The 15,272-nt window shown below is 26.8% G+C and overlaps 1 protein-coding gene across 2 annotated transcripts; it reads right to left on the bottom strand.

The window, feature by feature from the left end:
• Positions 1-5,518: 5,518 nt before the first annotated feature.
• LOC124827551 (transcription factor bHLH130-like) lies at positions 5,519-8,412 on the bottom strand. 2 transcript variants are annotated; one of them, XM_088110634.1, is made up of 7 exons: positions 8,259-8,412; positions 7,455-8,009; positions 6,593-6,927; positions 6,347-6,517; positions 6,173-6,238; positions 6,005-6,073; positions 5,519-5,916 (listed from the first exon to the last, which is right to left on the bottom strand). In XM_088110634.1, exons 2-7 carry the CDS (start codon positions 7,984-7,986, stop codon positions 5,845-5,847), a joined length of 1,245 nt encoding a protein of 414 aa, XP_087966760.1. In that variant the 5' UTR covers positions 7,987-8,009; positions 8,259-8,412; the 3' UTR covers positions 5,519-5,844. The 2 variants fall into 2 exon arrangements, with proteins under 2 accessions (XP_087966760.1, XP_087966761.1); XM_088110635.1 differs by having other exon boundaries at positions 7,455-7,999; positions 8,259-8,397.
• Between the last annotated feature and the right edge of the window lie 6,860 nt (positions 8,413-15,272).

The raw sequence follows: 15,272 nt of genomic DNA on the forward strand, positions 1-15,272 counted from the left end.
CATAGATATGTATTTTAGATTGTATAATATGTAATTCAAATTTATATTATATTATGGATCATACATAAAATATAAATTTATAGACTTAATATCTATTTTGTGATTTTATTAGTTAGTTTTATTTAAAATGGTATTCATATTTTTTTAGATGTTTAAAGTAGTCTATTCTTTTTGTAAAAATAATTAGGGTTTAGGGTTCTTGTTAAGTAGTATTAAATATTAATTTCTAATTATTTATAAATCCTAATTGGGTGCATTACAATTAAACTCTAATTATTTTTCGCCAAATACTTTATTTTCTTTCAAGAACTCTAATAATTTTCGTCTTCCCCACCTTTGGGTTCTTTCTCACACCTTTGGGTTCCTTCTCCTCGTGTTGGTTTATGGTTCGTTGGTGTTGTAATGGCTGGCGATGACAATGAAGCTTGCTCCATTTTGATCTTGCGATGAATATCTGTGCTGCATTTGGATTTGTAAGAAAAGAGACGAAAAATTTAATAAATAAAAAAATAAAATTAATAATAATGGTAATTATCACATCAATTGGGCTAGTCTTGCCACATATAAGGTGGACATTACATAGCGATCTAAACACGACCATATTGAACCATTTTAAAAAATAATGACCACTAACATCTCAAAAATTAGAGAATCATTTTGAACAAAACTAACTAATAAATAATCAAAATAGATATTAAGCTAAATTTGTATTAAAAATTATATATTTCAAAACATAAACAAATTATAAAATCTGTATTGAAAATTATATTTTAAATTGTATAATTTATACAAATTATATTTTCAATTGTACAATTTAATATAACTTTATATTTCGAATTGTAAAATATTTTATAGAAATTTATATTCTAATTCTAAATAAATTTATGTTCCAAATGTATATTTGAAGAATATGCATCCTCCTCCAATGTCTTCGTCCTTTTTTTTACATCAGTCTCTTATATCAGCAAGGGACTCTTAGTTTTAATAGCTTGTTTTTATCATCTTCATTTTTAGGTTTTTTATCATCCACTATTTCAAATTGAAACAAGGGGCAAAGGAAACACATGTCTTAATGTTGATTTTAATAGAAAAATCTTGCAAATATTGATCCAGAAACATAAGTGAGGAATGGAAGGCGACAACTTTTGACATAGAACATGAAATGAAGTGGAGCTTGTGCAGGAGAAATAAGATGAAACAAAGAACTAAGCTTGTATTAATATGAAATATAATGTAACAACTCAATAATAGGATAAAATTATAAATTTTGACATTTGATTCTAATATTAAGTAATTTAAACAAAACATATATATATATATATATATATATATATATATATATATATATATATTATCTATGTTTTTGTTCTTGAATTTTTATGTAATACAAACCAGGTTTCTACTTCCTGAACTTTGATATAAAATTGTAATTTGTCTTTTAATATATTTTGATAGTCAAACTTTAAAAATGAATATAGATCTTTTAGTCCAATTGTATTAAGTTTTTTTTTTTACGTATCGAATGCATTTTTTACTAGCATTTAAGTTGTTTATTCTATTTGGACTGCTTGAAAAATGCGTTTGACAAGTAAACAAAATTTGAACATAATTGAGTTAAAAGGGTTATATCCATTCTTTTTTAAAATTTGATGACCAAAATGTATAGTTTCATGTATATGAACAAATTCTAATTTCTCAACAAAATTTAGGGACTAAAAACATTATTAACTTTTATATATATATATATATATATATATATATATATATATAATATATATATATACATATATATATAATATATATACATATATATAATATATATATACATATATATACATATATATATAATATATATACATATATATATAATATATATACATATATATATAATATATATACATATATATATAATATATATACATATATATATATATATATATATATACCTTATAAAAAATAGACTAAGGTTTTTAATATTAAGAGAGATTTGGACCATGTCAAAATGGATCTACGTTATAAAAAAACATATAGTTATACAATTAAGAAGTATTCTCCTAAAAGTCTAACATTCCTCCTACTATAATGTGATTATGCTTATCATGCAATTATAACAAAAGAAAACACAACTAACAACATAAGAAGGATAAGTTAGTGAAATTTAACAATTCTCGTTCCTAAGCAATTCACATTTCAAACATCCATATGAAAAATCATAGAATTAAATCTCAGCTTAGAACTTTATAAGCCATAAGCATAATATAAACTTAATATTTTAGAATATACATACATTGAATAAGATATTTATGAAGTCATACACCTATCATGTAACTTTATCTAGTACTGACCGATCTTGATTTTGTTTAGTCTAAAATCTCACATGATAGAGTTAATTCAATATATCATCACTAGATTGGTGTTCATCCACACCACATCACTATAGAAACCTCCTTCAACTATCATTATTTAAACTTCATTTTCTACATGAGTCTATGAACTTATTAGAGTTAAGATCACTTCAATCTCTAGATCTTACTCAATGCAAACAATACATTTTATAATATTATAATATGGTATTTATAGAAATAATCATATTTATACAATTCACACAACTTTATATTATTCCTTTACATGTTTCACTATTTTCCAACAATTAAAATCATTCTCCCTTTGATTTACGTCATAAACACCAATGAACTTCACATTTTCATCATAACATCTAGTTTAACAATTACGTTTTTCTTTAGCAAACTTCTTTCTTGTCTAACAAACCCCATTTTGTATAATATTATAAATAAGATTTTCAAACACTATAAACCCCATTTTGTATAATATTATAAATAAGATTTTCAAACACTATAAATTGAAATTTGAAATAATCAAAATTCCTATATAAATTGAAATTTGAAATAATCAAAATTCCTATTTAAGAACGTAGAAGAAAATTTCTCTCACAAAGCATAAACTTCAATTTAAAATGAATCTAAACTTCTTTCTAAAAAAGTTAAGTGGAGATTTAACATTTGAGGCTCATCTTGGATAAACATTGAGTAAGTATGTGTTATATTCTTTCTGCTCTTAGGTGTTCTCACCATTTTCTTATTTTCTTTTAATTCCTTCATACATTGTTGTTTCTTATCCTTGCTTAAATTTCCTTGTTCTATTGTTTTTATTCTATACTTAATTTTTTATTGGATACATTAATTCAAATTTCATCATGGAAATAGCATTTCATGAAGAGGTTCATTGCTTATAATACGTGTTCATGTATGTTTCTTAAGTTTTTAGTATGTTTCTGATTGTATGTGCTGTAACTCTTCAAGGGAAAGTTGATTTAGATGGTTGTGCTCTTACCATTCTTTGCATGTTTGAGCATATGCTAAGCAGTCATATTGGACACAATTTGACAGTATTCAATAACTAAAATCAGAAAAAATCAGAAAAAATCATAATAATAATAATAATAATAATAATAATAATAATAATAATAATAATAATAATGTATTATTATTATTTATGTCTATTTAAGTAGATCAATTTATTATACTTTAAAGACTTTTAAAAGCATTTATAGTTTACCTTAAGAATTGGATAGACTTTCATAGAAGTCTTGAGCTTCTGCTTGTGCAAAAGTCTGCTTTGTCTTTTGTTTGATGTAAGCATTTAGGCTATAGAATCTATTCACTCAATAACTTCACTTATTTTCATCCTTAACTTTAACTCACCTAACACTTCATTCCAATCAAATATACTTTTCAATCTAACATTAAAACTTTCCATTCTAAAAAAATATAAATCAATGTTAAGAAAATTACCATAATTAAACATATAAAAAGCAATTCCATTCTTTTACCCTTTTATATTATTATTATTATTATTATTATTATTAGAAATAGATTTATGTAGATCTCTCAAAGTTTCTCTTAAATAAATGTTAGAGTTGCTCTTGACTATTTATTCCCTTTATATGAGTTTCAATTTCTGTTTTTCTCTTCTTCTTATTGTATAAGGATACAAATAATATAAATACTTTTAACATTATGTCATATCACTGTTCAAAATTTTAATTGACGAAAATAAATTAAAATATTAATTTTTTTCTGAATTCAGGTTGTAGGAAACTATTGTGACGCTTTTCCAAATGTTTTAGAACTTAATTTAAATACACTGTAATACAGTTTTCCGATTATAAATTGCTACGTAAGATCAGATTTTTTTTATAATAATATTATTTTTTAAAATATATTTATAATAATTAATAATTAGTTTACATGAAAATAAAATTATTACACTAAATTAGCAGTTTTTCAATTGTGTCAAAAGCTGAAATAGCTATGATTTTTGTAGCAAGAGCATCACGCAAGACCGTGCAAATTGAAAATATGTTTATTAGTTATTTTTTTAGTAATTATTGCCTAAAATATATTCTCAGTATAGTTGCCTAATTCTTATTAATTTGAGAAATAAAAAAAAAAAGTGGAAGTTGAAATAATAATTATGAACATTTTTGTTGGTAATATCTTTGCAATGTTTGAATTCCAATCACTTTTTAAAAATAAATAAAAGTTATATTGACGTTATGCATAAACTAAAAGTTTAAATAAAAAAATATTACATTCACGTGGCAATAACATAAAAACTCAAGAACAAGATTTGAAGAAAGAAACTTTTATTAATATATTAAGGTTTATTAAGAAGAAGGTTTACTAGAAAAATATAACAATAATAAAACTTGAGTCCAATTCATAAGAGATTGAAACTATAATTTCAATCTAAAGATCTTCATGATATTTTATTTTTTCATTTTTACTCAATGCGAAACTTAGACTCATACTTGAATTCTCAATCTTTCTCTCAAGGGTGAGTCCCTACATTGGTACACTCCCTTCGAAAGCATTCGAGTACCTCTTTTGTACCGCTATTCATCTTAACGGGACACACTTATATGACCATGTTATATTTGTGTGAGGCGGTCACCAAAGATTAACCAGGCTCTGATACCACTTGTTAGGTAAGGAGGGGTTCACTATGTCACATCGTTGATTTATGAATTGCAAAATTTAAATCTCCTAGATTATAGAAGAAGTGTGTAATCTCAAATATGAGTTTAGTCATGACTCATATGCTTAATAGAGTTATGTCAGCTTAATACCTCATTAGAGTTTGATTTAGCAACTAAGTGCATTAGGCTGATACCATTAATTCGAGATTGTCTTCATGTTTTTCGGCATCATCTGATAACCCCAATAGTATATCCATTAGTGTATTATTATTATTATTATTATTTTTCTTAAAAGTGTTTGGAGAAGTTGTTCAAACATACCATTAAGTTTCATGTTTTATACGTTATGAATGGATTGTGTATTCGGACAATTTTGTTGTTAATATTATCTAAGATTCAGCTTGTACTTAGCTGGCCACTTTATGAGCAAAATGGAGAGGAAAAATTGACAGTGCATCAATATTCTAGGAATATTGGAAGCTGAATCGAAGATCATAATTTCTAGTTTCAAAAGCAATCTCCACATAAAATTCAGTATTAAACATTATACTGAAGTTTGTGTTACATTAAGTAACTCAGATCAGTAATCCAATAAAACATTTTATAGGTAAAAATGAAGAGGTGCAAGATTTCTGCCAAACATGCTGTAGGACTTTATGGCTCTATATCAAACTATAAGGGAGAGGAAATTAAGGGGGGAAAGAAATGAAAATCAAAAGTGAAAAATATTCACCTGGATCTAAACTTACACCAGGCAAATGTCAGCATTATTTTATATAATTACAATGGCTAACTTTGGCACACTAAAAAATTCTCCACAACTTTGCTATCTAAGTGTAAATATATCAGGCACAAGTTCTAGTGCAATGGTTCTCATTACTAGTACATTTGCACTTTGCTTTACAATCTGAGAGTACCTGCATAAGGAGAATGGAGTTTAGTTAGAAAATGAGTTTGGTGGAGTTTGTAGAAAGATTTGTGGAAATATTTGTAATTCTATAGTACCTTAACTTGTTGCCGAAGGTCCTTAATGTACTCAACTGCTAAATCCAACATATCTGCTGTGCTTGTTTGCTGTCATGTGAAAGAAGTGTCAAATTAACATCAATTCTCAAAGAGAAAGTGAAATAAAATGAATATGAATATGTGATGTTCTTGTGAGAGTTAAATTACCTTTTCTGATTTTGGGAAAAGGTCTTGCAATTTCTTGATTCTTTCACTGATTCTTGTTCTTCTTACCTTTGAGGATAACAAACAAGAAAAGGGTAAGCTGCATGGTCTTGTTAGTATGAAAAGTGACAAACTGAGAAGAGATTTATAATTGCCAGAAGCTATAGAATTTTTTACCCTCTCTGCAATGCTTCTTGGGTGAGTGGCAAAGCCTCTTTTGGCTCGAATTTTACAAGGAATTGAACCTTGAACTTCAAGAAACTTCTCTATGGATGACCTCTTAGTAGAAGAGCTAGGTAGGCTCAAATGGTGGGTCAGACCAAGATTTGGATAGCCAAAATCTGATTCCTGATGATGATGATGATGATGATGAACAGTGGAAAAAAGTTGGTTGAAAGTAAATTCAAAAACTTTGTTATGTACCTGAGATTCCAAAGCATTTGAGGTGGAAAACATGATTTCATCATCACTTTCTGTTTTGGGGGCATTGAATGAAGAACTTTCCCAGATTTCAGTGGTGAAGCTAGGTATGTAGAACTTTGAGTTACCATCTTCATTAACTAGGATCCTACTTTGGTCACAATTTTCTTGAAGGCTTTCATTTTCATTTTCAGCAATTTGTGGCATCTGTTTCAGGCATGAAGATGGCCTGGATGAGAAAGCAAGAGAACTACTAAAGCCACTGGTTGATGTAGTAGCCTGTCTATTTGAAACATCATTGGCTTTAAAGGCATCTATTTCTCTCAATGCTGCAAGATCTACACGAAATAGAAAAGTATTCATAATCCATAACATTAAAACTAATGTCTTGTTTACAATCATGCAACTGCTTATGCATATATCTGTATACATGGAACATATTTAATGAGGTAAGAGAAGTTATTTTTGACAATAAAACCGTACACAATGATTTACTTCAATCTCTTCTTGGCTGTTTGATTTGATTCTATGATTAAGATTAACTTCTCACATATTCCTACCTTTTTATCTGTCATCTAAATCTGGTTTCCATTCTCTGCAAGAATAACATAAAGAACTATCTCCCAATAAGGAAAGAGGGATCTGATTTAGCAGTATGTATTTTGCAAGGTTTAGTTAATTCTGAACATTTCGACAATGTATGATGTCGATTTTCAGAAGGACTGGATATGGTAAAAATGGTTCAATTTTAGCCATACTATGTTTTTTACATACATGAGAAAAATTAGTAAACCAAAGGAAAAAAGGAAAAAAGGAAAACCATAGACTATAAAGGAAGCAGTAGCAAACAAGAGAAAATGCATACCATTTTCGATGGAAAAAAATCCAGCAGGGGAGCTCTTTTGCCTGAAGAGATTGGAGCAATTCCTGGCACCCATTTCATTTGGCAAGCCTTGAATTTGCTGTGATTGGTAAATTAAATGAGAGCCACCGTAAGAATATTCATTCTGTTGTGGTGGTGGTCCTTGTGGAACAGATTCCCCTATTTCCTGCTTCACAGGCTTGCTTCCAAATTCTTGCAAAGCTTCTGAATTGTTCCATCCATCGTTGGATGGCAGCGATTTCGACAACATGGTGTCCATTTCTGAACTCGTGGATGGAACATAATGCTGATGAATCTCACTCGTGAAAGATTCCTCGTTGACACAGTCAAGAATGTTGTTGTCAACAAGGCTTGCGAGCAATGAGCTTGGAGCAGAACAGTACCTCAGTAGTCCAGAATTGGGTTGGTGACAGTGTTGTTGTGGATTTCCAATACTTGAATCCATTTCTTGGTTTTTCCTTAGCTGAAGCTCAACATCTGAGTACTTGAAAACAGGACTATACATAACACTCATCTTTGCAAATCACCTGAAAATCACTGAATAAAGAAAATGATCATCAATCATTCCTAGCGAAAAACCTTTTCAAGCCATGGTGGTATGTAAAAAAATCATGCTTCCAAAGGGAAATTCTAACTACCAATAGTTCAAAATGAAATAGAAAAAAAAACATGTGATGAGACAACTATTCAGCCGAGAATTTTGCTTGAATTCTGTTCCTACTGCAATCAAAGTAGTTTTTGGGAGTAGAAAGAGCAGAAAATCTTGAAAAGCAATAAAGGGCATACGTGAGATTTTGCAGATTGAAATCGAAATTTGAGGTCTTTGAGCTCCTTGAGTCTGAACTGAAAAGTAGAGACACTAACAGAGATGAGAAGAAGAAAGGAAAAAGCTGTGAGGGTAGAAAACGAAGATTATTATTTTGTCTTGCACCTGTGACATATTTATGCAGTTTCTTGAAGTAACCACCCTCATGATTCCACAATATAACGATTATACCTTGATGACACAAGGGGGTCCATTGTAACCATGATTTTTCATTCTCTTGCCGTTGACCACTAAACTAAACTCCTTCAACATAGAAATAATCAAAATCTGTCTTTGGATCTAACTTTGGCTTTGCATATTGAATAGTGAAAGTGGATAATTACATATTTTTTTTATCGTTAGACTTTCGAATTTCATAAAATTAAACAAACCAGAGACATTTAAGTACAAGCATGCAGTGTCCGTCACTTCTACTCAAGTCTTTTTAGACAAATAAAAAACTTTAAGAAACTCAACTAATAAATAACTACCCTAGACATCATTCCTCTGAAGTTACAAAACTAATTCTGCAAATTTCAAAATAAAATTAATCGTTTCAGTAAGAAGAAAAGTGTTCTTCTCAAACACAATTAATCCAAACATACTTTAAAAAAATTCTTTAACTTGGAAGTACCTCTAATTCTTCTAGGATTATTAAAATCACTTTTATGCTATTATTCACCCATTGGATACTTTATCCATATCCATATCCATATTCATCACATATAGTCATATTCAATACATATCAATATCTAATAATATAAGATACTATGTGACATGTGTGAGTTGAAAAATACATAAAATGTTTAGAACATGATAAAACTATATTATAATTATATGAATCCAAATTAAAATTTCGTTTACTTAGCATTATTAAATAAAAATTATTCTTATATTAAATATCTACATTTTATACATTAGAAATTTCATTAATAACACGATACATTTATGGTATCTTTCATGCATCATAACTTCTAACTTTATAACCAAATAAATACAATATATTTTAGAAACCAATTATATGAAAATTGCATGGTGTTTTTTTTATCAGCTTAAAATATATAAATATATGTGAGACACTATTAGGGGTTATATAAAATTATTATTATCAATGATAAAAAAATATTAAGTCCAACATAAATTACAAAATTGTTATTTTCTTTAATAAAAAATCTATGCATGAGCTAAAAGATCTGATTCACGTTTTCATATACTGTGAATGTCCCTGCTTTGTCCAATCCAGTTAAAGGTGGATAGTCTACTTCTTTTAAGTAATAATCCGTGTTTCATTTGATAGCATTGTTATTCGAATGCTCCTCCATTTATGTTCTCTCCATTTCAGTACAAGTCTCTCAGCTTTTTTTGCTTGGTTCAATGCCTCTTTGAACTGCTTCTTCCTAAAATGCTTTCATACAAAGTACTGTGGTAATTGCCTAAAAGAATATCTATATTTAGCAAAAATATGCTTTACACGATTCATTTTCATGACAATTTTAGAGTAACACTCGTGTAAAAAAACACAATGACAAATTTGATAATGAAAAACAGTAGCTTCTAAGACCACTGTTAAAACTTAAAATTTTGGAAAATAATGAATGTTTTGAAAAATAATAAGTCTTTTCGGTTTTCACATCCAAGTGTTCGTTTTTATTACCATTTGTTTGTAATTTTGTTTGGTTAAGTTGGAAGATTATCATCTAATGTCAAAGTCAGTGTTTGTTCGACAGTTGAGTATTAAATGTAATTACATATTTTTTTTATTTTAAATTTGTATAGATTAACGACCATTTAATTATGACTCTAATAATCATGTTGCTCTAAACTAATTAATGTTAGAATTAATTTTTTTATATCTTAATCGTTCGATCAGTCATTTGATTTGATGACCGTATAATTTATCATATAGATATGATCATACAGTTCATATGTGAATATAACCATATGACTAATCATGTGATGTCGTATGATATATCATGTGAATATAATTATACGATTAGTTATATGATGATCGTATGATCATACAGTTCATATGTGAATATAACCATATGACTAATTATGTGATGTCGTATGATATATCATGTAAATATAATTATACGATTAGTTATATGATGATCGTATGATCATACAGTTTATATGTGAATATAACCATATGACTAATCATGTGATGTCGTATGATATATCATGTGAATATAATCATACGATTAGTTATATGATGATCGTACGGTGTATTATCTGAATATAATCGAACAATTATACAATACAATTAAAAATTACTTATAGAAGTGGTTGTATTTTGCAAAACCATCACCATTTTCCTCATATATTGGCAAAACAAAAATTTCAAGTGTTGATCTTCATTTTTCTCTTAATGGTTTTAGTTCCTTTTTTATCTGAACACTTATTGGCACTTTTACTACAGTCGCCAATTGGTTATCATGCCCCTACTGTGTTAGAAGAAAAAACAATGAAAACACGTGATTAACGACGATTTGTTTAAGGATCAAGCGACCTTTTGTCGACGCATTAGAGAAATTGTGTGGTTGGTGTTCTTTGGTTGCAGGAAAGGACACCAACTTTTACTTTACATAATAATTATATATCATGTTCATGCATTATCCCAAAACATTTATTTATTAATTTTATTATTGTCATTTTCGTGAAGAACTCATCACAGGAAGTTGCATTTGAAAGAGGTTGGTTATCCTGAAATTATGTGGGTCATGCCTGGAACTGTATTGTTGATTAGAAAAATAATATTCATTGAATTTACCAGTCAAAGAAGAAATTTGTGGAGTTCTTAGGATAAGTTAAAATAAAATTGGTAGGGTTTTTGCTTTCTAAAACCATGGGTGGTATTGTACCTTGTATTCAGATTCCACACATTATTAAGATTTTTATACTTAAATATGGACCAAGAAACATCACCTCTTTATTACATCCTAGAACGTAGAAAGCAAACAAAATATTACAAGTCCTTCTTCGTTTACCTTCTCCCTCTTTCTATTAGATTATTATATTATTATATTATTAAAGCTGCTTGTCTTTAGAAATATAAATATAACAAAGTTTTTCATTCTAATCAAATAATTAAAAAAAATGTTTCTTTTTTTTTTTCATTTTATTCTCAACAAAATCATCTTATAAACTTTGACATCTCATATATTCTCATACCTCAAAATTCGTTAATCAATTTGTCTTCAAATTTTTTATTAAAAATAAATAGTTTCCTCTTTTTCATTCTTTTTTTTTTCTCACTATAGATACTATTAGTTTCTTTATCTTCTTTTTCATGTTGATTACATAAATTAATTAATATTTGAAAATTAATGTTATAAATAAATAAATAAAATATTCCTTTCCGAAAATATGAGACTCAAAAAGAAATAAAGGAAGTTTCGTATTATGATGCTAAAAATAAGTAAAATAGTCAAAATTTGTTAAATGTAAATATTTGATAAAATATGCAAAAACTCTGATAATATTTGGTTAAAGTTGATGATCATTATTAAAATTTAATTTTTATTCCTCTATATATATTGTCTTTATACTTTAAAAATGAATTTTTATTAAAATATATTTTTTGTTCCTCCAAAACTTTCAAACTCAATTTTCTGATTACAAAGACAACAAAAAGACATAGCTCTCTTTTTTTAAATAGTAAAACCAAATTTAAAAAAATTCGAAAGATTGAAAACAAAGTTGACCTTTTATGAGTTTCGTTGTATTAAACATATAATGTTAGGATGAGAGATGAAATTTACCAATTATTGAATAAAACTATCGTAAGAAAAATAATAAAGATTAAGATTATTTTGAAATAAAAAAAATAAAAAAAAATAAAAGGACTAGAAGTGTGTATATGAATTAAATTATGGTCGTTATCTGAGTTAAAAAGTAAGGCTATACACTGTACCAAAGGTGGCTGGTATTTATTTATATGTGAAAAAGGGACATTTTATGATAAAACAAAACGAGTGTGCCAATTCAGGTGGGACCCACAAGTTTCAGAAGCCAATGTTCAATGGAAAAAGGATAAGAAGACAAAATACCTCTCAGTAACGTGTTTTTAGTTTCCAGCTGTGTTTTTTTTTTTTTTTTTTTTACGAATCCAGAAAACACCACTCACGAAATTCACACATCTTTAATACCTTGGCGGCACTAAGATTTCTCTAACAAATAGGGAAATTATATAAATAATTTTTTTTATTTAATATGGTCTTTTTTTTTTACTTAATTTGCTTCTTTATATTTCAAAATTGGTTTAAAGTCATCTTCTTTGAGCATCATCATGAACTTGACTTTCTAACTTTCTTTTTGGTTACGGATTGACTTAGTTATTTCGGTGTATTGTATAATTTAAGTAGATTAAGTCATAATGAAATTTATTTGATTTCTAATAGAGTAATTGTTAAGATGTAAATTGTCACCCGTTAATTTTCGTGATAAAGATTAGATTATCAAACTCATTTAAATTGTGACACTTAAATTGTTAAGTATTTGTGTTTATAGTATCATTATATAAGTTATAATCTTTTATCTCTTGATAAGATTTTAAACTTAATCAAACTAATGAGTTTGATTGAGAATAAGATAATGGTTAAAGAATAGATTTATTCAATTATCTTTAATGTTAAGTAAATCAAGTAATTGACTTGTTATTATATTTTTTAATGGAAATAAAATGTACAATAACTATAAAAATATAATTTTTGTAAGTCTCGTGATAAGTTGTTTAATGTCATAAGTTTGATTTTAGAGTTGGATCACTTTAGCATGATGAAGTTCAAATCAAATAACTCACCAACAATTATTATTTCTAGTAAAATAATTAGTGTTACTCGTTTCGTCAATTATCAAATAATGGAGATTAGATTAATTAAATTACCATAAAATATAAAAAAGAATGTATAATTTAGTCTTAAAAATAAAATAGAAATGAAGAATTGGTGTAATAAAAATTTATCAATTAATAAAAAAAAATTATTTCTAATTTTACTTTAAAGGAAAGAACCTATTAAATACTTTTAATTAAAAATATTTTAGTTAACCTAATTTCACTTTTAGTGCTTTGTCAGTCACAAACAGTTTTGTTTTAATTTGTTAAATCTTTATTACACCAATTAGATCATCCATGAATAGAAAACGTACAATTTCAGTCTGTTAAGTTTTAACTGACTAAACTGATTCAACCAATATTGCATACACATATTCTACTCCTCAAAATAATTAAAATTACACATTTGATCAATAAAATATAAAAAATTAAATATATTTTAGTCTCTGAAAATTGAATTTTTTTAAATTTTAATTTAATTTAGTTCGTTAATTTGTAAAATAAGTTGATTTAGTTTTGTTAATTTAATTTTGTAAAAATGTTTTGAAATTAATATTAAAGAAAAATTTGTCAGATGATATAAATAATTCAAGTTTTATTACAAAACATATTTAAAATATTAAATAAACTCAATAAAATTTGATTAAAAAAACTAAATTTATACATTTTAAAATTAAAAGATTAATTAGAACAAAATTTTAAAAAAAAACTAATTCCTATTTTAACTAAAAAGTAAAACAAAAAAAAATATTAAATCCAAATATAAATTACTAAACTCACTCCACTTGACAGAAATAAAAGGTAAAGAACTAAAATTACACAATAACCTCATAATATCTAATTAAGCTAAAATAACTTCTATTAATAGAAATCCAATTAATATCTAAAATATGATTTTTGCCTTTGAAAAGAGTTGCTTAAAAGCGAGGGAATTATGCATAATTAGTTGTCTTAATTTGACTTAATTAACCTAACTCCATATTTATTATTTTTGTGAAGAGGAATCCACCTAATTCCTTAATTTGCATACGTGGTGTTGCAAGGCACTATTAAAATCTTAAAGAATATAAATGGTGAGATATTATGATTTAATTCTAATGTCAACTCCTTCATGAAAAAGACAAAATAAATGGATAAGAACAGCTTTCCCTGCGAGAGCTGGAAAGAAAGACACAACATTCATTTTAGCCTCAATTCTTTGCCCTCGTAGAAAGCAACATGGATAAGAACGAACCGTTTAAGTAAAAGATATGTATTTAGGGTTTCTTTCTAATAATATCTATGTCACACTCAAATTCATCCACCTTCCACGTCCTTTCCTATTCTTATAGATTCAACTATTTAACATATTATAACTTAAATATTACTAAAATCTATTTAAAATATCAGTATAATTTTCAGGTTTATAAGTAATTTTTGTCTTCTTAATTAGTTTTGTAAGTGAATGAATAAATTTATCATATTTATTCTGTTTTAATAATTTCATTTATATTATTACTTATTTCTTTTATCTATAAGTATAATATATTAAACAATACAACAAATTCGATGAGAATAATTTTCAGACTCTTCTATGTTACTTTTCTAGAAAACATTTAAGATTTAAAAATTTCTACTATATGCCATTAAGTTGACAGTGAAGTATTCTTTTTCTAAATATTATAGTGTACGGTATCTTAATTCAAACTCTTTTTAATTCCTTATTCATTAATGATTTTTATATTGTATTTTTTTTTTACAAAAATTATTTGACTTGGTTATTTTTATTTTTTTCTATTTTTTTTCTAAAAAAAGACAATAATAAGTATAATTTATTAAATATTTATAAAATGGAAATATACTTACATAACAAACTCCAACCCATTAGTATGATACAAAAATGTTCACATTATCACTTTTTAGAGTGTGTATTACTTCTTTCATACTTAAGTGCTTGTAAGTCAATAATGTGTTCCAATTTGTTGGGATAATGAAGAAGAAAATTGACTATACGTAGCCAATGTGCTTTGATTTTCCATGGCCGACGTGTGTTTGCTTGTGCCACTCAAACTTTCTAACTTTGGTCCCTTCCAAGACTTTGACTTTCATTTCAATTTCATCAATTTGATAAACCTACTCTGTCCTTTCTTTTCAAACAGTGAAAAAGTTATGTAAGAAAAAA

Source organism: Vigna umbellata, chromosome 3 (assembly GCF_029865625.1).
Source record: "Vigna umbellata cultivar VRB3 chromosome 3, Vumbellata_1.0, whole genome shotgun sequence".
In the NCBI taxonomy this organism is placed as follows: Eukaryota; Viridiplantae; Streptophyta; class Magnoliopsida; order Fabales; family Fabaceae; genus Vigna; species Vigna umbellata.